Consider the following 23,864-nt stretch of genomic DNA (forward strand, 5'->3'; position numbering starts at 1 on the left):
ATAACATATCAATACATTTCTTCCTTCCTAGCAGTAAGACCTAAAAATAGGAAATGAGTATTCCATTCACAATAGAAACAAGGAAATAAATTAATTAGGAATAGAATTGAGAAGGACACATGACTCATACAGAGAGAACAGTAGAAAAGAATGAGAATACAGAAATAGATCTCATTATATAAGAATTTAATAAATAACAAAAATGATATATTTCAGTTCAGTGTGAGAAGTGAATGGATTATTTAACAAATGGTGTTAAAACAACTGGCCATCCATCTGGAAGGATGTAAACTTGGATTCTATCTTAAACTACATAAAACAAATTCTAGATGGATTAGAAAGTAAACATTTTTTAAGAAGCAAACATTTTTAGAAGAAAAGCTAGGAGGTGAATAAATAATGGAGGGGTGGGATTCAATTTCTAAACCAAGAGTGGAAATCTAGAAGCTATAAAAGATACATTTGTGATTAAAACGTCTAATATTCAAATTTTATATATATCTAATAAATTTTATATAATACATATAAATGGAAAATATACCGTAAACAAAGGAAATATAGAGATAAAAGCCAAGAGTAGAAAACTATCTGCAACACAGGTGATAAGTATAAGGTTCATTTTTCTATCATATAAAAAACACAATTGGGCAAGAAAAAGACAAATTGCCTAATGAAAAATTAACAGAGATATAAATGGAAATTCTCTGAAAAGCTTATTCAAATGGCCAATAAACCTAAAGAAAGGATGCACTGGTGGTCATGGTAATGCAAATCAAAGTGACAATGTGAAATAATTTTACCCCCTTTAGACTGGCAGAAATTAATGAGATCACACCCTGATGGTTGCAATGCAGGAGGGGGAGCCATTTTCAGGCTATGTCAGGGCCAACTGAAATTTAAAATACACTCTAACTAATCTAGCAATTTCAGCTTTGGAATTCTATTGTTTATTGCACCATGCTCAGCAGTTGTAAATAGAGACGTCAATACTTATCAATATGAAATGGATGAATAAATTATTCTACTCCACATGCAGGACATTAAAAAAGATTTGACTTGAAAGGATTTCCTTTAGGGTTAAGAGAAAAGCAGAGAAGCGTATATATCGCCATTTTGTAAATAATAATAAAACCCTACCAGAAAAAGAAAACAATCATGCATGTTTATGGATAAGTGTATGTAAAAGACTGAATTCAAAGGAAAACATGAATAGCTACATACCTGTTTGGGGAAGGGGAGTAGGGATGTGAAGTGACAGTAAGGCAGACATTAAGGGGATGCAAGGAGCCATGCAAAACAATGGGGGAAAAAAGACAAAACATAAAACAATTGACTATTAAAGAATTTGTATGCACATATGTAAAAGTTTTACAACTAATTGAGCTTCATTAAGTAAAAGTGAGTAAACCTGGCTCAACATATGGTACTTTTTTTTTCTCGGATGTGAAAAAAGACGTTATTAAAATGAATCTCAGAATTAAAATTTCAAAAGCTTTAAGGGGCAATTCTATGAAAGTGTCCCCGAGTATTTAACGTGGTGTAGCGCAATAGGGTTGAAAACCCGGCAGGCGGAGAAATACGATCTAGTTAGGCACAGAGTGGGAGTTTCAAATATTATCCAATCAGGGCAGTTCTGTTTCTATAAAGAGAAACCGGGACTAGCTGACAACCTGCAAATGGACCCAGGGTAAGTCGCCGAGCATGGACGATCTGCAAGGTCAGAGCTCGACTGTGATGTCGCTGCAGGAGGCGTGTGAGGCCTACCTGGTGAGCTCAAGGACACCAATCTGAGTGCCATGTAAGCCAGAGGATCACCGTCATTCCCAAGGTCAGACAGCTCTTGAGCCACATCTCCTCAAAAGCATTTTTCAGGGCCACCCAATTTTGGAAAAAGCCGATTTAGCAATATTGCCCAAGAACATAATGTCCCCACTTTGGTCTCGCAGAGAACGCCAGGGAAATGTTGAGTAGACAAATGAGCACATAGTACACGGACCCAGCCTCAGCCACGGGTTCAATCGCAGCTACAGGTAGTTACCACTGAGGACGAATGTTTGAGGTATGGGACTTCAGGATCGGTTCAAAAAGCTCCCCCAGGTATCTCTAACGTACAGGTAGAGATGTAAGCTTCAGGCTAAAACGGGACTAGGGAAATAAGCTCCTGAGCGTTGAAGTTTAAATCACTTGGGAGACCAAAAATAAAACAAAAACACCACCAGCTTTCTCAGGAATCAATTTACAAATCCCACAGCGAGAATTTAACTTAACCTCAAAAGAATTCTGACGTGGAGCAAGGATTGGCTTAAACACACTGCATTTGCATGGGGGCTGAAATTTATGAAACTTGTAAGACAGGAGAGCTGTGTACTTAAAGCTCTTTCCCTGAAATAAGTAGGTGGCTCTTAAAAGAGCCGTTGGGTTATTGGAAGCAGCTTCCAACCGGGCCTTTTACTTTTTCTTCGGTGCTGCCTTCTTGGGCTTGGCGGCAGTCTTTGGCTTGGTCACCTTTGCTTTGGCCGCTTTGGGTTTCACAGCCTTGGCTTTAGCAGGACTCTTACCTATTTTCTTAGGCTTCACAACCCTGGGCTTCTTGGGACTCTTGGAGGACTTCTTTGTCGCCGCAGGCTTTTTAGCCTTCTTCGGAGTCTTGACACCTTTTTTACCAGCAGCCGCCCCGGTGGCCTTCTTGGGCTTCTTAGAAGAACTTGTTACCTTCGCTTTCGCTGCCACCTTTGTGGCGCTAGGCTTGCTATCCACCGAGGCTACTCTCTTGTTGAGCTTGAAAGAGCCCGAGGCGCCGGTGCCCTTGGTCTGCACCAGAGTGCCTTTGCTCACCAGGCTCTTAAGGCCCAGCTTGATACGGCTGTTGTTCTTCTCCACGTCGTAGCCGGCGGCCGCCAGCGCCTTCTTGAGCGCAGCCAAGGACACGCCGCTGCGCTCCTTAGAAGAAGAAACGGCCTGCACAATCAGCTCCGAGACTGAAGGACCCGCGGGTTTCTTCTTGGCGGCTGCTGCAGCCTTCGCAGGCTTCTTCGCTTTCCTGCCAGCTGAAGGCTTCTCAGGGGGAGTGGAAGCAGCTGGAACGGGCGGTGCCGTCTCAGACATGACGGAAGCAAAGGACTAAGTAAACTACTAAGACCTGACAAGGCAGTAAAACTCGAGCGGTTCGAGCGCGCGGTATTTATAGGGCGAGGCTGAGCTGTGATTGGTGCGCGCTGGCGCCCGCCCCCGGCACCCTAGCGCCCCCTGCGCGCCCCGCCGGGCCTCCGAAGGCCAATGCCGGCCGCTGGGGCCTATAGGCCTTCTTCCCTGCCGCTTGCACTGAGGCACCCAGACAGCACCCTGCCCCCCTCCTCCCCGCATCCCCCACGCCGGTCGCCTAATGGAGACAGAAATACTAGGCAGGGAAGGGTACGGTTCTGCCGCCCATTACCATCAGAGGGTGCTACTTCTCTTTAAAAAAGCAGGGTTTTTTCCTAGGGGGAGGTGGGGTGGGAAAGAGCTGTAAAGAAGGCAATCACATAAGAATCCAAGGAGTTTCACGTGAAACCTCGCCTCTAGGAAGCAATGTCAAAAGGACATTTGTTTCTAATCTGCAATAAATGCAAAACGTTGTGTCTTGAGTGACTGGGGAGGGAGAGCAGAAAGCAAGGGGATGTAGGCCTGGTCTGCAGGTTTGGGACAATTTCTCATCGATGCCATTGCCTTTCCTGGCAGCGCTGAGTGATGTGTAGTAGACCCGAGACGCCGGTGCCCTTGGTCTGAACCAGCGTGCATCTATTTGGGGCAAAGGAGAATTGTAGAAAGCAAAAGAACTGGCTAACACCGCAATTAACACTCAAGCTGCACCGGTGGAAAACAGCACGCAATTTCTGTAATTGCAACTTGCTTCTACAGTCTAATGCACTTAACGAACTTTCGACCCTTTTCATCCTCACAACATATCCCAAGCTCAAAAGCTAGTACAAGAGAAACATCAAGTAAGCACTGGGTGGACTGAATTGTTCCCGGACCGGCATTGCACGCGGGGAAGTGTGTGGGTGTGGGTGTCGGAGCGACGGTGGGGGATACGTTGCTTTAGTGTGAAAGCACAGCCCGGGGATAACATTTTAGAACTTGTTTGTGGTTGTAAAAGCGTCAACAATGCTAAAACGACTTCAGACTGCGAATCAGGCTAACTACTGAAAGAATAAAATGCCCCTCTCACAGCCCCGTTCTGGATGACATCCCCTCACAATTCTGCCCTGGGATCGCCTAGCAGCAGGGAGAATGCAATGACGAGTCATTCCCGCGCGCGCGACTGCGGTTTTCAAACAAGTCCGCACGGGCCTCAGTAACCGGCGCTTCCCTGGTAGCCCTCAAACAACATAAGAGCTTGTTTCCGGCTTGTGGCCAATAATGTAAGGGTTCCAGACGCACGATTCGTCCATCTTCTTTACCACCCTTTGTTACTTGTTTTCTTGAGAGTCTGTATTTACAAAATGCATTACGTAATTCCTAAGAACTTGAAAAAGAACAGTTGGAACTATGCATCTTAGTTTGAAGGATAGTCATTTATAACACAGGTATACAATCTTTCTCCAAGCTGAAGGTTTCGTAAGTGAAAATTTCTGGAAAGACATAAACTTTTCTTAGAGTAATAAAGGTGGCTTCTAATCAAAGCTTTTAAAAGAGAAAATATGCACGCAGCATTTTCTTATCTAGATAATAATTTGTACCTCCCGTGTCTAACGGGTTAAACAGCTTCAAATGCAATAGAAACGCTCCATGCAAATGAAGGATGCTAGATCTCCTTTCTTAATGGCTACCCAGTATAATAAATTTAGCCAATCAGAAGGTAGAATCTGGGTTACCGCCTCTTCGTATAAAAGGTTCTCATTCGGTGTTCTTAAAGTCGACTATTTTACATGACGTATAGGATCAGTTGTTGGCAATATTAAGCTGTCCTCGTTTTGGTCCGTAATCCATTCATAGGCCCTAGTCCATCGCCTGCTCCTCATAGGTGAACTTCTGAGACGTCGTGCATGGCGTGATTGTGTGTCCGGCGTTGTACCCGGCTAAATGTATTCTAAAGTTTAGAAAACTTAAGTTTCAGGAAGTTCCAAGTGTAAAGTCAGAGCATAAACACTTAACAAAAAAGTGCCTTGTTACAGGAAATATTTCTGGAAATGCTAGTTTGATTTTACTATGCTTGAGTTTACATCTTGTAGGTTTCAAAGAACTTTCTCAGTCAGTTTAAGCGTTACACAGGGATTACTTTTTTTGTGAAATGGTTTTGGAAATTTATAATCCGTTATCGGGTTATGGAGCAGGGAATGTAGAGTACATTAGGGCAATATTCCCTCAATCTCCCCTCCCCCCCAGAACCTAAATAAATATACAGAACTACAGTACCAATGAAGTTAAGGTCTGTTTTTTCGAAAAGGTAACGCTCAAGGCATTGCATTCTCATGAAAATCGTGTGCGGAAAAGAACAAAAAAACAATTTGGAAAGAGCCGAGGATATAACGTAGTGGCCAATGAAACTGCACGGTTGTTGGAAAGTTTCAATGTAGACCAATCAGAGCCTGTAACGTAATATTTAAACATTTTTCTCGCCCAATCACTTCCCCTTACGTACTATAAATACTAGCAAACTGCTGGGCGATATTTTTGCGCTAATATTCGGTACGTCTGTGTACCTGTCACTTGTCATGGCTCGCACTAAGCAAACTGCTCGTAAGTCCACTGGCGGCAAAGCGCCTCGCAAGCAGCTGGCCACCAAGGCGGCTCGCAAGAGTGCGCCGGCCACCGGCGGCGTGAAAAAACCCCACCGCTACCGACCCGGCACGGTGGCCTTGCGCGAGATCCGCCGCTACCAAAAGTCCACGGAGCTTCTTATCCGTAAACTGCCTTTTCAGCGCCTTGTGCGTGAGATTGCCCAGGACTTCAAGACCGATCTGCGCTTCCAGAGTTCGGCGGTGATGGCACTGCAGGAGGCATGCGAAGCCTATCTGGTGGGTCTTTTCGAGGACACCAATCTGTGCGCCATCCACGCTAAGCGTGTTACCATCATGCCCAAGGACATCCAGTTAGCCCGCCGGATCCGCGGGGAGCGGGCATAATTACTGCTTTTCTCTGAAATTTCAACCAAAGGCTCTTTTCAGAGCCACCCACGTTTTCAAGTAAGGGCTGTAAGAAACTAACTTTCCAACTCAAGTTGTTCAGTATAACTTTGCATCTGCTTGGGAATGAAAAGACATGCATCAACACTTGTCGGATTATGGATAATTTTTGTCTAAATATCCACTGCGTATGCGAACACACTGGCCCTTTATAAGTGTTTATGTAAATAGTACTGTTTTCTCTTACCTTAGTAAAGAGCCAGAGTTTCAGAGGCACGCGAAATGATTGGCATTTGCAGAGCATTTTAAAAACATGGCCTTGTGAGTATTAGTTGTGAAACAAACAGGAATAGTATGAGTATAAACATTTTTACGTTTCTAACTTTGATCTTGATATTTTTACGATTATCAAAATTTATTGATAATAAATTTTCGCCTTTTTAAGTATTTCTTCTACTTAGGATATTTGGAATCATGTTTCCTCTAAGCCTAATTCCTCCAAGTACTGTAGTTAAAACAGTAGCCCAGTCAAGGAAGCAAAGACTATTGGTCAAACTGATCTCTTCCCACCTGCCCCGCCCGCCCCGCCCTCCCCGCCCTCCCCGCCCTCCCCGCCCTCCCCGCCCTTCCGCGTGAGTTCCCGGGGCTTGGAGGCGGGATTAAGGGAGGGGACTGTTGGCGTCACACTTCCGGTTTGCGCGCTTTCCATTCTCTCTTTGGGGGGGTTGGGCGGGGGAGAGGTGGTAGGTATATAAGGATCCGCTCTCCCCTTCTTTGTCAGTTGCTGTTGGTTTGCTTCTCTCAAAACCATGTCTGGGCGCGGCAAAGGCGGCAAGGGTCTGGGTAAGGGAGGTGCTAAGCGCCACCGCAAGGTTCTGCGCGACAACATCCAGGGCATCACCAAACCCGCCATCCGCCGCCTCGCCCGGCGTGGCGGTGTGAAGCGCATCTCCGGCCTCATCTACGAAGAGACCCGCGGGGTGCTGAAAGTGTTCCTGGAGAACGTGATCCGGGACGCCGTCACCTACACCGAGCACGCCAAGCGCAAGACTGTCACCGCCATGGACGTGGTCTATGCGCTTAAGCGTCAGGGACGCACTCTCTACGGCTTCGGCGGGTAAGCTTTCCGATTTCGCCATCAAGAATTAGCATTTCTCAACCAAAGGCCCTTTTCAGGGCCACCCAACTGCTCATAAAAGAAAGCTGTAACCATTAGCCAAGGCACAGGAGTCTGCAGCTCAATGGTGTGGTTAAAATGAAAACTACTGAGACATCCCCGAGTCAGAAAACATTGCGGGAATTAATTAATGTCTGTATATATCCATGTAACTCCCACTCTCGGCTCCATTCACTGGACACAGGTAGGGGGGAAAGATGATACTCCAACACTAAAGAAAAGTGGAAAAGAACCAAGTATGGCGAGAAACTTGAATAGGTTTGCAGGAACAAAGAGAAGCACTGCCCAATCAGCAAGCCCCATCCATGGATTTCAACCAATCAGAACTGATGATCTCATGTGGTTCCCCGCGGCGACCCAAATTTGGGGGATGGGAAATCGGGCGAGAAACGCCAAAGCCCTTGTTTAGAGAATTTTTTTTAATTTGTGTTTTTACGGGTTATGAAATAGACTCCGACGAGACATCTGAATGGCTCTCAGTCATGTCCTGAGAACAGTACTGAAATTACCGCCGCTAATAGGACGATTTGTCTCGATTAAAAAAATAATCTCTGAAATGTTAGGCAGAAGGGGAAACCGAATTCAGACTGCCAGCAAACCCAGGGCATTGAATTCAGGCGAAATTAAAATCTCGTTTATGAAGAAAACGCGCTTCCTTCTCTTTCGGTGTCAACACAGCCCTCAGCAGTTAGCCATACTTTTTTCCTTACTTCACAGAGGAATGGAAATTAGGGTGATGGAAATGTTCTAAAATTAAATAGATTGTAGTGGTGGTTGTACAACTAAGTAAATATACTAAAATTCATTGAGTTGTACACTTAAAGTGGGTGAATTTTATGGTATGTAAGTTATATCTCAATAAAGCTGTTTTACATGTATATATGTATATGTATATGTGTGTGTATATATATGTGTATATATATATATATACACACACATATATAATCACCAGACAGGGTAGCAGGAGATTGTAGGGTAGGCACTGTTGGTCTGTGAAGAGGTTCTCTTGCTAAAGTTGAAAGTATGGCCTGCTTGGTCTAGTCTGTCATTATAGCCACAGGTTTTTAAGCAAGAATATTCCTAGTCCAATTATATGTTTCAGTAGCATACCAGACTTTAGAACTCAGCTGGAGAAGGGATGTGAATTCACTTGAAGTTGGCTAAAAGGGAAACAGCTTATCTTCATCTAAAAAGATATTTACAAATGCCTCTGTCATTGGGTTCCTTTTTGTATCATTTTTATAGAAGGCTGATTTCAGCCTCAGTGTGTTAGTTTCAGTCACTATTTCTCCTAGCTTTTTTGGTCCCATTTCCCACATGATAACTGTCCTCCAAGATTTTGGGGGGAATGATAAAAGTACGGAGCCTGGCTTAATTTAAACTGACAATGGGGAGAGTTCAAGGCTGTATCCTAGATGACCAGAGGAGCAAAAATGGGCCTGGTTGGGAGAGTGGTCACTTTATGTTTTCCTTAGCTGGTGTCCTGGTGTCCGTCAGGAGATATGTATTGATTTCATGTAATGTGCCAGATACTGTTGTAGGCATTGGGGTACACCAGTAAGCAAATTAGAATTTCCTGTCCTCCATTCAGAGCATATGTAATGAAGTGTGTGGATAGTTTTCCTACACTGGAGGGAGGTGTGGTTGCTCCATAGACCAGCTTCTGTTATGGTTGGCCTGTCTTTTTTAGTTCATAAGCCGTGTAGGTAGTATCACACTCATTTTAGTCATACCCACTACCTGAGTGAAAAACCTGTGAGCCTTCCTCAGGCCTAACAGTCATGAAGTCCTTGTTCGAACAAAGATAATGCTGCCTGATTTGCCACTCCTGCATCATTCCTAAGAGCCAGAGAAAACCTGGCATGCTGACTGATTCAGGCAGTGCCAAGTCAAGGAATTGTAGATGGGAGATCGATTATGGCAGCCCTCTGGTGGGCTAGGGGGGTGGGAGAGGGCCTGAGCACTTGTGTAGAAAATTCATGCATGCATTCATTCAACTCTGCCATGAAAGGACACAAGGGAAGACAGCAGTCTATGAAGCAGGAAATGGGTCATCAGACACCAGATCTGTCTGCATCTGTCCAGTGCCTTGATCTTGGACTTCAGTCTCCAGACTGTGAGAAATGTTTGTTGTTAAAGCATACAGTCTATGGTGTATTTATTATAGCAGCCTGAACCAAAACATTTTATGGATATAGATAATATTTTCTTTATCTGGTCCCTTCTCATGACAATTTACGTTGTTTTCACTCATTTACTATTACAAACAATGTGCTGCATTAAACCATGTTTAAGTTCTTAGTGATCTCATCCAGTCTCACCGTTTGTATGTTGATGAGTCCCAAAATTTTTATCTAGTCCAGACCTCTCACCTGAACTTTAGAATCTCGCTTTCCCAACCACCTAGTCAGTGTCTCCTCCAGTGTCGAGAGACATTAGCAGAGTAACCAGGCAGCAAAGTGTTTTCTAGAGCAGCCATCAGTACACCCTTTTCAAACATTAAATCAAAGATGCTGATTATGCAGTTAGCTGGTTTATCAATTTGAGGACATACTTTAAAAAACCTTTTATAATAACCATATTGTCATGTTTGAAAGTTTCATTAAAAAAAATACAGTTTACTGCAGACAGAGGAAAGAGATGAGCTGGAAGGAAGGTGAAGGTGCAAGAGAGCCACCTAAGAGCCACTTAACTGCAAAGGAGGGAGCTTCTCCCTTACAACCTCAAAGGCCCTGACAGAGGCCTAGGGGTTCAGAACAGACTCCCTTAGTCTAGTAAATGGGAATTTAAAAACTCTGCTTAGCCAGGGGCTTAGGGAGGGCCCCCAGCCCGAGGATGAAAATCAGCAATGCCGAGGCATTTTTAAACCCAAGATCACTGGCTTTACGGGGGGGTGACGACACTCAGCATGATGCCTGGCTCAAACTCTAGAGGTACCTGAGGCCAGGGTCTGGGGCGCGACCCAGCGGAGGACGGGGAGGTGGTAGGAAGGGAGAGATCATAGAAGGCAGATCTTTCCTGACGTTGCTAAAGGCAAATACACTAGGAATTAACACCTGGCGTCTTGCTGGCAATGTATTTTAATTGACCTGGCTTCTGACTTCTTGTGAGCGAAGCAGCACCCTCGCAGGTTCTGGCAATTTGTACAAATATCTACTGAACCCTCCCAGGACTAAAAACAAGATCGGCGGCGATTCAGTAATGCCCGCTTCCCAGGAAAGAAACTGCCTCCTCGACGAAACTCCGGCCGGCAATTGATGCTCCTTTTAGGTAGGCAGGATCCCTCCCACTAGAAAGAGCCGGGGACGCCGGGCCATAAGTCCTTCATCGAGGTTACCGGGACTTCCAGACCCCTCTCATTAGCTTTCCGTAGTCCAGCGTTAGCCCCACCCACAAGCAAGCCCTCGCAGCCTGATTAGGCGAAGGTACCGCTACTCTTAGCAGGTGCCCAAAGATTGGCTGATGGAGACCGGCAGTGAAAGCGAACCGTTTGGCCTGTAGTTAAGGCCACGGTAGCCTTAAAACAGAACCACTTTTTTTTCAACAGAGATACGTTTTGAGCACGTAAGTCGCGTACAGCTCTTCCTGAGCGGAGGTGGGCGGCCCTGAAAAGGGCCTTTAAAAAAAAATGTATAGAATGAGACTTTAGCCGCCGAAGCCGTAGAGAGTGCGTCCCTGGCGTTTGAGCGCGTAAACCACGTCCATGGCGGTGACAGTCTTGCGCTTGGCGTGCTCGGTGTAGGTGACGGCGTCCCGGATCACGTTCTCCAGGAATACCTTCAGCACCCCGCGGGTCTCTTCGTAGATAAGACCGGAAATGCGCTTCACCCCGCCACGCCGGGCCAGGCGGCGGATAGCTGGCTTGGTGATGCCCTGGATGTTGTCGCGCAGAACCTTGCGGTGGCGCTTAGCACCTCCCTTACCCAGACCCTTACCGCCTTTGCCGCGTCCAGACATGATTACCTAAATTATCGCAAACGTACAGAATGCAACAGGCTACTACTTGGTCAAGAGTAATTATAAGCTATAGTCGGACCTCGTTGAGAACTGAAAGCGCAGGCGGGAAAAGAGGCACTGACAGCGCCCCTTTGGCTCCGCCCCTCTCGGCAGTGATCCAATGACTATGTGGGAGAGAAGCTAGTAAAGAGGTTCACTTTTAAACTGGATTGTTTTGCTCCCTTTGCTCTTTGCATCTGAGGCTGTTTATTTCTTCGGCTGAGAATTTTAGTGGAGGCTTATACAGTATTTTATGGCAAATACTGTACTTTCTCATTCAGGAGGAAGTGATTGTTAGTTGCTAAGGGTAGCAGAATATGACTCCCCATTCCCCCACTCCCATATGCTTCTTTGGCAGAAGGACTATTTTTGAGCTGATTATTTTTTTAAAAACACCATACACAAAAACATTTCTAAAAACAGAGTAGAATTTACTCTTTTGTGAGGGACATTTACATTTATAAAGGGAATTTTGATTTGTGTCTTTTTCTCTGTACCGGGAAGAGAAGGATGACTAAATCACCAGAGAATCTCATCAATGAGGAGGCACTAGACTTAATTCTGTATAACAACCTTACCCTTGTTGTTCCTTTTCCTGGTAACCTCTCATAACTGGCTCCCACCCACTTCTTAGCTGAAGATGGTATTTAAGGTGGTGGCTTGGGCCAATTTTGGGAGTTTACTCAGTTTTTCTAGGTATTTCTCAAGCCTATGTGAGGTGTACATGTTATTAAGCTTCTGTTTGCTTTTCTCTTGTTAATCTACCTTTTATACAGTGGTTCTCAGCCAAGAACTTAGAAGCGTAGAAGGAAAGTTATTTTCCCTCCCTTATAGGTATGTTGATTATTTTGAGCTGTAGCAGAAAAACAGCAAATGTAGAGGGAAGATTTCTCTGAACTCCCATTATCTGCCTAAAGACAGATCCTCCAAAAGGAACTCAATTGTCATAAATCCCTTCCCAAGGAGTTTCATTAACTAGGGAAGAGTGACACTTATCTGAGGAAAGGACACTAAAAATTGACACCACACCCAGACAAACCTTGGCACAAACTATTGTCCACAAAAATTAATTGTCAATCTAAGAAAGAAATAGAGGATTTTATTAGAGCCAACCTGAGGATTATAACCTGGGAGACAGTCTTTCAGAAAACTCTGAGGACTGTTCTGCTTGTCAGAGGTCAAAGCACAGCTGTATAAGTTTTTGAGACAAAGAGTCATATATCAAAGTTACATATTGAGTCTACATAGTCCAGACCTTCACGTACAAGGTGAGTAGTGGGGCATCACAATCCCTTACAGGATTGAGAAAGGAATGTTATCTCCTAAGGAGTTACCTTGCTGGAACCAGGAGAAAATTGCTCTTTTCAATGAAGCAGGCATTCCTGTGTCTTCTAAGGAAGTCTGGTCAATCTGTAATGTGCACAATGCACACTAAAGAGGGGTAGTGGCCCAAATAAGCAGAGAGAAAATTTTATGTTTAGAAATTTTCTTATCCTGCCTTAAACATAATTTTATTTTATCCTGTCATACCTCTCCCATCTATTCTTCTAAAGGCCCAATCATCTTTCCTAAAAATTATTTACTCTCCCCCAAGAGGCCTACATACATACCACCCCCAACCCCTTTTCCCTATTAAGATGGTGTTTAAGTCTGAATTTTAAGCCACCTTGAGGAGTTACTCATTTTTCCCTGGGTATCTCCCACGTATACATGAGGGCTACATGTTACTTCTGTTTTGTTTTTCTCTTGTTAATTTGTCTTTTATTTCAGGGGTCTCATAGAGGGAGAATTATTTTTCCTTCCCTACAGCTGTGTGACCTTTAACCTTGCCTTTGTTTTCTTTATCTGTAAAACTGGGTAATGATAACACTGATGGAACTCTAGTGAAGATTTAATTTAGCTATTGTAAGCAAAGCATTGGAACAGAGATTGGCCCATGAAGTCCTATATAAATGCGACTTGTTTTCAGTTGGTATTCTTTCTTTTTTTTTTTTTAAAGGAATTCCTTTATTATTTTTTTTTAAATTATTTATTTATTTAATTATTTTTAGCTGTGTTGGGTCTTCGTTTCTGTGCAAGGGCTTTCTCTAGTTGCGGCAAGAGGGGGCCCCTCTTCATCGCGGTGCGCGGGCCTCTCACTATCGCGGCCTCTCTTGTTGCGGAGCACAGGCTCCAGACGCACAGGCTCAGTAGTTGTGGCTCACGGGCCCAGTTGCTCCGCGGCATGTGGGATCTTCCCAGACCAGGGCTCGAACCCGCGTCCCCTGCATTGGCAGGCAGACTCTCAACCACTGCGCCACCAGGGAAACCCTGGTATTATTTCTTAAAGAATCTTCCTGGACTTGAGATATTGCCCTGAGGTCTCATCTTTACTCCTAACACAGTATCAATCACACAAATATGCATTTACTCTTGAGGATTTTTTTTAAAATCACAGCATCTAATAAAGGACAAAGCATCAAAGCATTGTTTTGTTTTTCATACGTGACATGTTAAACATGGTGGGTCCAAATATATTCCTTTGGGCCCTTTCCCAAGGTGCACTGACAATCTCAGACTTCTAGCTTTCCTGCAGCCAAGCCTGGGGTGCTGTTCAAATCTCCATACCAGTTTCCCACTATTGTGTTAAATTTCTTGAAAACACTCATTGAGCAGTAACTCACTTCTACTGGGACAACTGGAAAGCCTACTACTAAATTTTTAAGTCTGAAAAATTCACCCTGACCTTGACTTCCTCCTCCTTTCCTTTGAGAGTCTTCATAACAAACCAAAACTCATTCTAGACTCCAACAGCATTAGCTGTAAACTTCAACCTGTGGTGTAACATCACTCTGCGGCCTGGGTAAGAAAAACCCTTTTTGACTGAAGACCTTGCAGCAGCCATTTAAAAGATACAATCTGTACATTAAACACCCCCTTTTGTCTTCAGCCCGACCTTGGCCACTCCCCTAATATAAAATAATAGATGCTTAATGCAATGATATTAAAATGCTGGCACCACCCCCCTGCCCAAAGTGTTCAGTAAATTTTCTTTCACAAATTTGATTTTCTTCCACGTTTGATTTTAAAATGTCTGCTGAATTTTATTTCTAAACTGAGCAGAATCTACCCAAGTAAGTAATGCCAAATAAAAAGGAAATTTAGAAGCTAAAGTTTGTCTTTATTTCAAATTTTGAAAAATCCTAGAGTATGAGAGAAAATGATACACAGTTCAGGAAAATTAATAGCATTTATATGATGCTATGTGTCCAAAACTTGATGCATATTATTCCAATAACAACCCTACGAAGTGGGTAGTGTTACCCCCATTTTTCTGATGATGGAGAAGGTGATTTGTCTAAGATGACACATTAAGTAGTAAAGCTGGGATATGAACCCAGGTAAGCTAGCATCCAAATGCTGCCAGCTTGCTGAGTATACCCTAGAAAAATTAACAAGGTTATGAATTGTAAGACTGTGTTAATCTTTTTTTCCTAGATACTGCATAGTTGTTCTGTTGAGGGGCTCAAGTAAATGAAGACTTAAAGCCAAATTCATGTTCCTTGGCTGGGGAGGGGAAGGATCAGCCAGTCCCAGCCATTGTCCCCTGCCTATCTGATCCTCAACCAGCAATGGGCACTTTTACTTTTTTAAAGCTATCCTATCAGGCCCTGTACATAAAACACTTTTTTCCCAAGATACATAAAATATTAAAGGAAAAAGTCAAACAGTGTACATAAGAGCCAGCACAGCAATAAACAAGAAAAACCAAGATACCTGGACTTCAGCAGGGGCCAAGAGTTGAGGGGCAAAATCACCTTGGTTTAAGCCAAGGGCATTGGTGCCTCTGACAGACCCCTTATATGGGTAACAAAGGTCTGTGCCAGGCAGAGGCTTATACCAGTCTGGAAAAAATAAAATGTTAAAACAATATACACAGAGAGAAATATCTTTGTCATTTTAAAAAATACATTATTTTGTAAACCAAAAGTTTTTATTGAAACCCTGAAATGTAAATAAATCCAAGTGAACAACACAACACACATTACTCTTCTGTGTATTTTGTGGGTTTTGTTGTAGGTGGGAGTTGGGCAAATCATTTTAGCAAGGTGAATCAATTCTCATCTCAGAGCTAGGCAGAGACTACTAGGAATAAGGTATGGAAAAAACGGAAGCAAAGCCTTCAGAATTGGTGGCTGTCATGTTTTTAGCATTCTGTATTGTTTTATAGTTTGTAAAATATAGTGTAAAAGCTACACAATTAAAAGGTTATTTTTCTTCTCACATTTGGTCACTATCCCATGTGTCACTTTTCACCCAGTATTGAATCCCCAAACCGAAAAAACATAAAAGCAAGATCACTGAGTCAAATGGCTAAAGTCCTATATTTGAGTAATAACTACAGCAAAGAATTGTGAAAAAATTGTACAGCATAGCATACCATGGTACATAGCCCTAGAAGAGACAAAAGCAATGTGAGATAAAGCAATGCAATCAACTGGACTGTTTACAAGCACGGTCGTAATTAAATAAGGTTTGATAAACTATGCCTGGATGGCTACCTGTTAAGGAAATATGGTTAGACCCTCACTTCACACAACTCCAGAAATGTTTGGCTGTGGGGGAAGGGGGTGGGACGGGAAGAATTCTACCCTAACTCACTCTAGTTAAGGGGAGAATTTTACTTTCTTACGGTACAGCTCTTCAAAATGAAGCTGTAGGTGGCTCTGAAAAGAGCCTTTGGGTTTAAGATTGGCACTTAACGGAAAAACAAGTTTATGCCCTCTCCCCGCGGATGCGGCGAGCAAGCTGGATGTCCTTGGGCATGATAGTGACGCGCTTGGCGTGGATGGCACACAGGTTGGTGTCCTCGAAGAGCCCCACCAGGTAGGCCTCGCACGCCTCCTGCAGCGCCATGACGGCCGAGCTCTGGAAGCGCAGGTCGGTCTTGAAGTCCTGCGCGATCTCGCGCACCAGGCGCTGGAACGGCAGCTTGCGGATCAGCAGCTCCGTGGACTTCTGGTAGCGGCGGATCTCGCGCAGGGCCACCGTGCCGGGCCGGTAGCGGTGTGGCTTCTTCACGCCGCCCGTGGCCGGTGCGCTCTTGCGGGCCGCCTTGGTGGCCAGCTGTTTGCGCGGGGCCTTGCCGCCGGTGGACTTCCGAGCGGTCTGCTTAGTACGAGCCATGACAAAACCTCACGATGAGTGTTCTACCAAATGCCAGTGGAAAGCACTCAGCCGCCCTTCTTTTATACAGCCAGGCCACCAACTATTGGACCCAAGAACATTCAAAAGTACCCGCGCCCTCCTCGGATTGGTCCATTTCTGTGCCTGGCCCGGAAGAATTAAGAGCTGCTTTCGGGTTGGTGAATGAATCCTAAACCCTGCCCTTTAACTATAGCGACTCCGACGCCCTGACGTCATTTTATTTACGCTTTCGCTTCCAAAACGTACAGCAAAGTTACACAAAGCAACGCGGGCACCGCCAACGGATTTATTTTTTTCTTTTTTTAAAGTACAATCACCAAAGATATTTTGCAAGTGCTTAGAAAAATTAGATGGGCTGCATCTAAAATGATACTCAGATTTTCTTGAGTCTGGCACAAACATTGTGGACAGTCAGGAAGATGTTTCTGACACGAGCGCGAAGTACCAAGGATCTGTAATTTACTCAATCCCTTCAGGAAATGTGTAATGTTTTTATAAAGTTGAATAGATGCAGAAGTTTTGGGTGTTCCTTTAAGTCAACAAAAAATGTTGAAGATTAACTTTGAAGAATACAACGCTTTTCACTATACTGAAAGTGAGTATACTTTCCTCACTCTCCAGTGCGAAAAACTTTCCAAAAGTCACCGCTGGAACGAAGAGGAAAGTAGTTTGACTATAAACTGATTCACCTATACTTAATCCGGTCAATTTAAACTCGTGTGGCTTTCCTCACAGCTAGTCTTTTCGCACATATTCTTATTGATTTCCCTCAGGACACTCACTTATTAGCCGTGATTTTTCGCCTGATGTCACAACCCTCATATGGGCAGAACTGAAAAGCATGACAGCTCTTTAAAAGAAAAGGGTGGGTGGCTCTGAGAAGAGCCTTTGTAAGTTTACTTTTTTCTTTTTCTTGGATAATGGAAAACAAAAATGTCGTGCAAAAGTAATAAACACTTTATTTGCCCTTGGCCTTGTGGTGGCTCTCAGTCTTCTTGGGGAGCAGTACCGCCTGGATGTTGGGCAGGACGCCACCCTGAGCGATGGTCACGCGCCCCAGCAACTTGTTAAGCTCCTCGTCGTTGCGGATGGCCAGCTGCAGGTGGCGCGGAATGATGCGCGTCTTCTTGTTGTCGCGGGCCGCGTTGCCCGCCAGCTCCAGGATCTCGGCCGTCAGGTACTCCAGCACCGCCGCCAGGTACACCGGCGCCCCGGCGCCGACACGCTCGGAGTAGTTACCTTTGCGGAGCAGGCGGTGCACTCGGCCTACGGGGAACTGGAGCCCAGCTCGCGAGGAGCGGGTCTTAGCCTTAGCACGAACCTTACCGCCCTGTTTACCACGGCCAGACATAACTACTACCCCACAACTTAAAAGCCTTCAAAATAAAAACCAAAAGATAAATAAAGCTGCGGATAGAGCAATATTTATACTAACCAGAGGTAGGCTTGTGCTATTCTCCCATTGGCTACTATTTAAGAACCAATGGGAAATCAGAACCTGAATCCTTCATTTGCATACAAGGCTTCCGTCTAGTGTGAGTTTTCCGTTTGCTCCAATCTCATACAGTCTGGTGGGCTTTTAATACTGTTAATAGTGGAGTCTATTTGGTTTTTTCAAAGCACTGTTCCTAAATGCAGTCAGAAGCAGGAGTGATTATTCTTATTGTTCTGACTTTTTGCTATTGAAATTGTGACTCATGATTTTTGGAAAGGAATAAATGCAGAACGATTTCGAAACATAATATTTAAGAGGGAGGTACTTCTATTCCCAGTGTTACTTTAACTTTCCTAACTCTTTAACTCGTTTGACAGGAAAGAGGGAGAAGAGGAAACAAATAATTTTTTGTCCTGGCCCAAGTCTTAAACTATCTGAACAATGAAAACTGAAGGCAAGAACTGGATGATCCAGTAAGTCTTCCGTTTCATTCATAGCTTACCTATGAGGCCTTCCAGGATCACCTGGGAGGTATGTAGAGTGAGTACTGTCCTCATTTTAGAGATTGTGAAACTGAGAGACCCAGTTTGTTTGCCTTGGCCAAGGTTAATGGGACCAAGGACAACAAAATCCTGGCTGAAAAACTTTGTCGTCGTTCCCCAGTGCCACTCTCAACCTTCCTACCCTCCCTCTTTTCTCACTTGGCTACCACACACAGGATTCTAATTACTTTAGAAAACTCCTCCATCATTCTCCATATCGTACTGCATTTCTTGCAGTTAGAGTGCTGAAAATTTTGCAGTACATGAGGACTCCTAAGAAATGAGAGAGAACAAACACCCCACAGCACATAAATACTCAAAATGAGATTACAGTATATTACTATAAAACACTGTATTAATATTACTACAGAGTGTTTGGTCTTAAGCTCTCATGTTGAGGAACATAAAATTAAGAGAAATTACCGAGGGAGATCTTGCCGTTTTTTCTTTTAATTGTCCATGAAATAGAAATAGATGGGGCCCAGATGGAGGCGGATTACTATTTCAGGAATTTTTGAGGACTCCAGCCTAAAAGTCTACTAACTAACAGGATGGTAAAAGGAACAAGAGCCTGGGTGTGAGAAAATTACTTCTAAACCAACTCGGTCAGAGAACTATATTTTGATCCAGGCAACCAAGCAGGAGAGTAAAGATGCTCATTTCCTGTTTCTTTTTTTACCTTCTCTCAAGTCTTTTGACTCCTATGACGTTTTCTCTTAACAATATTCACTTCCTTATTATTTATTATCTTCACCATGGACAACAGCAATATACATCAACACTGGCTCAGCAGTGTCTGAAATGTTTCAAAATCCGTGATGGAGATGTAAAAAGGTATCTCAGATGCTGCCTTGAAGACTTCATGCTCTCTTTTGAAAAGGGCAGGGGATGGGGAGGTGGGGGGTTGTATACCTGAAGTTTAAATAGTACAGCATTTTTTGCATCCAAAACTGAAGGTTTTAAGCAATAAATATTACAAGAGCACATGGAGAAGAGTAATCACTGTGAATTAGAAGGGTCAAGAGAACTCGAAAGAGATGTACATTTAGCATTTATTCAACATAAATAAATAGTGCCAGAGTGTTCTAGGTGATGACATGGTGTGACCTTGGGGTCGCTGGGGAGGAAAAAATTTTCCTCTACCCTTCTAGGTTCTTCTGGCTGGTCTAAGAATTAAATTGACATGAGACAAATTAACAGGAAAAAATTAAATTTCATTTCATTTGGGGGTCGGACACAATAAGAAAAATGAGACCCAAGGACAAGTTAGGCAGTTGAGGCTTGTTATGCCATCTGAGAGAAGAGGTTAGGGGCTTGGGACTTCAAAGGGTAGGAAGGCAATTCACAGGAAGATGAAAAAAAGAAAATGTTTTGTGAACAAATGTTTGCTGGGCCAAACAGAAACAATGGCACCCAGAAAAAATTTTAATGAACAGTCTTTGCTAGGTTCCCCCCTGTCTGCACACCTCGTTCAAATTATACTGTAGTTATCTAGGGTGAGAGCTGCCTTCCTGGAACAGGTTCTCTATCTAAAATTCTTTTAGGCATTTAGGGGGAAGGTCAAAGCTGCTTCTTGCATCTTTTGGGCCTTGATTGCTTTCAGCTCTAAATTCTCTGCATGACAAAGTGGCACATCTTGGGAAGGCCTGCCCTGAAACCCATCACTGCCGTATCAGTTTAATTATTAGACCAACCGAAGAAAATTGTTCCCCCTCCTACAGAGGCCACATGGGGATCCTGGACTTCCAACCCCTACCCAGCAATAATGAGGCACCTCTTCCCTGTCAATGTCAAACAGGCTGAGCAAGAAACTTGGATGCCACTCCCACCTGACAATGAGGCAGTGCCCCTCCTTCTACCCCAGGCGGGAAGGGGGCTGGGAAGGGGGGAAGATCTCGTAAACCATAAATTTAAATAAGATGTAGAGTCTCATAACAATACCCAAAATGCCCAGGATAAGTTTATTTTACAAAAAGATCACTGTCATACCAAAGTCTCCATTTGAGTGAATAAAGATAATCAACATATATTAAGACCAAGAGACACATATGTTAGAATTCTCCAACTAGGATTCTAAACCAGCCATCATAAAAACACTTAAATGAGCAAAGTTGGTGCCTCATCAGAATCAGCTGGGGAGATGTGTGAATTTTATTTCTGGCTTCTCACCACTCCCCACATAGTTTTGGAGTCTAGCCCTGAGTCCAGGAATCTGATTTTTAATTTCCTTTTTGCTTGTTAAAGATCAGCCAGGTATCAGTATAGATGTCAAAAGGGCCTAGCTTTGAGTTTAGGGGACCCAGGTTTTGGTTTGGGCTTCTTATTTAAGGGTATAGTTTTAGGTAAAATATCAACTATCAGGAAGAAGGGGGAGAGAGGAGAGAAGAAAGATAGAAGCAAGCAAGTAGGCAAATATTATGAAAGACAAGATGGGGAAAAAATAATTCTTACCTCAGGAGATCATTTTGAAGAGGCTGAGATATTATTTCCCAGATCTCACCCCTCCAGGGAGTGATTCTTAAACCGCAGCTTGAGTTCAATAATTTTTTTTTTACGGGGGTAGGGGGGGGAAGTTATCTAAAAAACAAAAAATTTAACTTCTAAGACAAGCTTCTCTTTCACAACTATGTTTTGTGTACGCTGAGATAAGAAATGCTTCTCATATAGCAGTCACCTGATTTGTGTGGGAGCTGGGAAAAGATCATTTAAATTTAAATTTTCTTTTAAAAGTGGTCCTTTTTGAGAAATTCTACTTCAAGTTTTATTTCTTCATCCAGACACACTGTTGTATGTCACCTACATACAGTGCTCATAAACCAAAGGAAAAGACGTTTCCCCACCTTTTTAATAGGCAGTCAACTGCTACCCCTTTTCCCGGCTCTTTTTCCCCTCCCCCAGCCCCAGGCCTAGACCAGCCCCAACTGACTCCTTTTCCTCAACCAAGGCGCTTCCTATCGGGATTATTTTTGGAGTCGCGGGTTCTTTGAAAAGGGTGTCCAAGAAAAATCAGCACATTTTCCTCTCCAACTGGGGCCCTCCCGCTCTGCGACGAGGTGACACCAGATGGGGAGGGCGGGAAATTCAAATCCTTTGTCCCTCCTCGAGCTGGAGTGCCACCCTTTCAAGCTCTTCTAATGGCATCCCTGAACGGTAAATGACCCAAGAAACGGGAGCCCAGATTTCAGGAATGAAAGAAAAATTGCAACGGCTTTAGATTGGCTGTTGCCATCAGTTAAACAATTCTAATGCGAAATTAGAAAATCTCATTTCAACCGTGTGAAGAGAGCCTGAGGTAATACCCTATAGAAGTGCCCACAGCTTGTTAAAGGAACAACAGGCAATTTTGGTTACTTGTTTCTACAATCCCAGGGGAGTTCAGGCTCCCGGAGAAAATGCCACTTACCTGCCCTTTGGTCCGTCGGGACCCCTCCTCTCTCTCCCCTCCTCCTCCCTCACATCCCCTCCCCCCTCACACCTCCACCCCGATCCCCCGCTCCCCCACACCTCCCCTCGCCCCCTCCCCCTCCCCCCGTTCCCCGCCCCTCCCCCCGTTCCCCGCCCCTCCCCCTCCCCCTCCCCCGCCCCTCCCCCTCCCCCTCCCCCCGTTCCCCCACCCCTCCCCCTCCCCCTCGCTTCCCCTCCGCCCCCTCCGCCCCCTCCGCCCCCTCCGCCCCCTCCGCCCCCTCCGCCCCCACCCCTGAAAAGACAACCTGGATAATCACCTCCTCAGGGTCTCTACTCTCTGAAATCCCCTAACCGCTTCCTTACCAAGGAGGGACATTCCCATCACCATTAGAAATTTCAGGAGGCTTTGTAGAAAGGAGTGAACAATTCCAACAGCTTAATAAGCATCTGGAAATTTAATCCCTGGGGAAAAGGTGAGTTTTTTGAGTAATGCGACACAGTAATTCATGTCTTTTAAAGCCGATAAACCTTCCAAGTCGCTTGGGGCTCTGGCTCCAAAATTGCTTCAACTATCAACACCACCGGAAAAAACACCTGAAAGTAAATATAACCAGTGGAAAACTGCATTCATCATCAAAAAAACGGAAGTTTCAGCTCTTCTTCGAAAAAGTGGGTGGCTCTGAAAAGAGCCTTTGGATTAAGAAGTGCCTATACGAGCACTTACTTGGAGCTGGTGTACTTGGTAACGGCCTTGGTGCCCTCCGAAACAGCATGCTTGGCCAACTCCCCAGGGAGCAGTAGGCGCACAGCCGTCTGGATCTCCCTAGATGTGATCGTGGAGCGCTTGTTGTAATGCGCCAAGCGCGACGCCTCACCCGCGATGCGCTCGAAGATGTCGTTGACGAACGAGTTCATGATACCCATGGCTTTTGATGAGATGCCGGTGTCTGGGTGGACCTGCTTCAAAACTTTGTATACGTAAATGGAATAGCTCTCTTTACGACTACGCTTGCGTTTCTTTCCGTCTTTCTTCTGCGCCTTAGTGATGGTCTTCTTAGAACCCTTTTTAGGGGCCGGAGCAGATTTCGATGGCTCTGGCATAGTTCTTCCGAAGAGCTGCAGTAAACGTTAAACCGCCTTCTCCACAACTAAAACTAGTAGTGTGAAGAGTTCAGAACCCATTTATTTATAGTTGTTCAATGCAAATGAGCAATCAAGAGTTATCACTTTTGATTGGATAAGAGTAGTACTGGTGCACTAAGGGCGGGAGGGGTAGTTTATGCAAATAAAGGATACACTATTTGTTTTTCTATTGGATAGAAAATCAGCATACTTTTGACCAATCGGATAGCTTACTGGGGCATCCCTGTACTGTCCGTAAAATGATTTGTTCATATGTCATCCAGCGTTTTCTCCTTTTGCTCACAATGTTTGTTGTTAAATTGTATAAGGTAATTACGTTTGGACATGGTGAATAAGTAGGCAAGATTAGAGCTAAAGCTAAAACTCGATCTTCCCCAGCTGGTTTGCAGTGCCCAGTAGGCCGCGTACACTGGTTGCTCCGTAAGGGCAACTACTCCAAACGGGTCAGTGTCGGGGCCCCCGTGTACCTGACGGCCGAGATTTTGGAGCTGGCGGGCAGCCCGAAACGCGACAACAAGACGCGGGTCGTTCCGCCCCACCTGCAGCTGGCCATCTATAATGAGGAGGAGTTCAACAAGCTGCTCGGTAAAGTCACCATCGCTCAGGGCGGCGTTCTGCCCAACATCCAGGCTGTGCTGCTGCCCAAGAAGACTGAGAGCCACCGCAAGACCAAGGGCAAGTAAAGCCTAGACAAAATACGAAATTCTTTTTTATAAACTGTCTAGAGGTTCTTTTCAGAGCCATCTACGTTTTCATTAAAAAAAGCTGGTAGCCAGGTTATCTATCTCTGTTTTGTAAAAGACAAAGTGACGTCAAAACACTGACTTCCAGGGAAATTGGACTTCCCACAAGCATTATTTTAGTGCATACCGGGT

At 44.4% G+C, this 23,864-nt stretch overlaps 6 protein-coding genes and 1 pseudogene across 6 annotated transcripts in view; 3 read left to right on the top strand and 4 right to left on the bottom strand.

The window, feature by feature from the left end:
• Nucleotides 1-2,432: 2,432 nt before the first annotated feature.
• On the bottom strand, nt 2,433-3,105 carry H1-1 (H1.1 linker histone, cluster member). Its single transcript, XM_061195781.1, has one exon. The coding sequence runs from the start codon at nt 3,103-3,105 to the stop codon at nt 2,449-2,451; it is 657 nt and encodes a 218-aa protein (XP_061051764.1). The 3' UTR covers nt 2,433-2,448.
• Nucleotides 3,106-5,663: 2,558 nt separating this feature from the next.
• LOC133095000 (histone H3.1) lies at nt 5,664-6,164 on the top strand. The gene has a single exon (XM_061195801.1). The coding sequence runs from the start codon at nt 5,694-5,696 to the stop codon at nt 6,102-6,104; it is 411 nt and encodes a 136-aa protein (XP_061051784.1). The 5' UTR covers nt 5,664-5,693; the 3' UTR covers nt 6,105-6,164.
• Nucleotides 6,165-6,900: 736 nt separating this feature from the next.
• LOC133095001 (uncharacterized) overlaps nt 6,901-23,864 on the top strand; it is a 49,386-nt gene continuing 32,422 nt past the window's right edge. Inside the window, exons 1-2 of the mRNA XM_061195802.1 lie at nt 6,901-7,199; nt 14,973-14,988. Coding sequence (XP_061051785.1) covers nt 6,914-7,199; nt 14,973-14,988 — 302 coding nt within the window. The 5' untranslated portion in view covers nt 6,901-6,913. The remainder of the gene's footprint in view (nt 7,200-14,972; nt 14,989-23,864) is intronic.
• Nucleotides 10,927-23,864, bottom strand: part of LOC133094981 (uncharacterized) — a 110,129-nt gene continuing 97,191 nt past the window's right edge. Inside the window, exons 3-5 of the mRNA XM_061195779.1 lie at nt 16,113-16,451; nt 15,026-15,033; nt 10,927-11,244 (exon numbers count right to left, since the gene is read on the bottom strand). Coding sequence (XP_061051762.1) covers nt 10,927-11,244; nt 15,026-15,033; nt 16,113-16,451 — 665 coding nt within the window. The remainder of the gene's footprint in view (nt 11,245-15,025; nt 15,034-16,112; nt 16,452-23,864) is intronic.
• On the bottom strand, nt 17,141-22,228 carry LOC133094994 (histone H2A type 1-B-like). The gene is made up of 2 exons (XM_061195795.1): nt 22,210-22,228; nt 17,141-21,018 (listed from the first exon to the last, which is right to left on the bottom strand). The coding sequence occupies exon 2, from the start codon at nt 17,813-17,815 to the stop codon at nt 17,423-17,425; it is 393 nt and encodes a 130-aa protein (XP_061051778.1). The 5' UTR covers nt 17,816-21,018; nt 22,210-22,228; the 3' UTR covers nt 17,141-17,422.
• Nucleotides 22,283-22,989, bottom strand: LOC133094991 (histone H2B type 1-B-like). Its single transcript, XM_061195790.1, has 2 exons — nt 22,571-22,989; nt 22,283-22,440 (listed from the first exon to the last, which is right to left on the bottom strand). Exons 1-2 carry the CDS (start codon nt 22,945-22,947, stop codon nt 22,419-22,421), a joined length of 399 nt encoding a protein of 132 aa, XP_061051773.1. The 5' UTR covers nt 22,948-22,989; the 3' UTR covers nt 22,283-22,418.
• On the top strand, nt 23,274-23,672 carry LOC133094881 (histone H2A type 1-D-like; annotated as a pseudogene).

This window comes from Eubalaena glacialis, chromosome 7 (genome assembly GCF_028564815.1).
Source record: "Eubalaena glacialis isolate mEubGla1 chromosome 7, mEubGla1.1.hap2.+ XY, whole genome shotgun sequence".
Classification (NCBI taxonomy): domain Eukaryota; kingdom Metazoa; phylum Chordata; class Mammalia; order Artiodactyla; family Balaenidae; genus Eubalaena; species Eubalaena glacialis.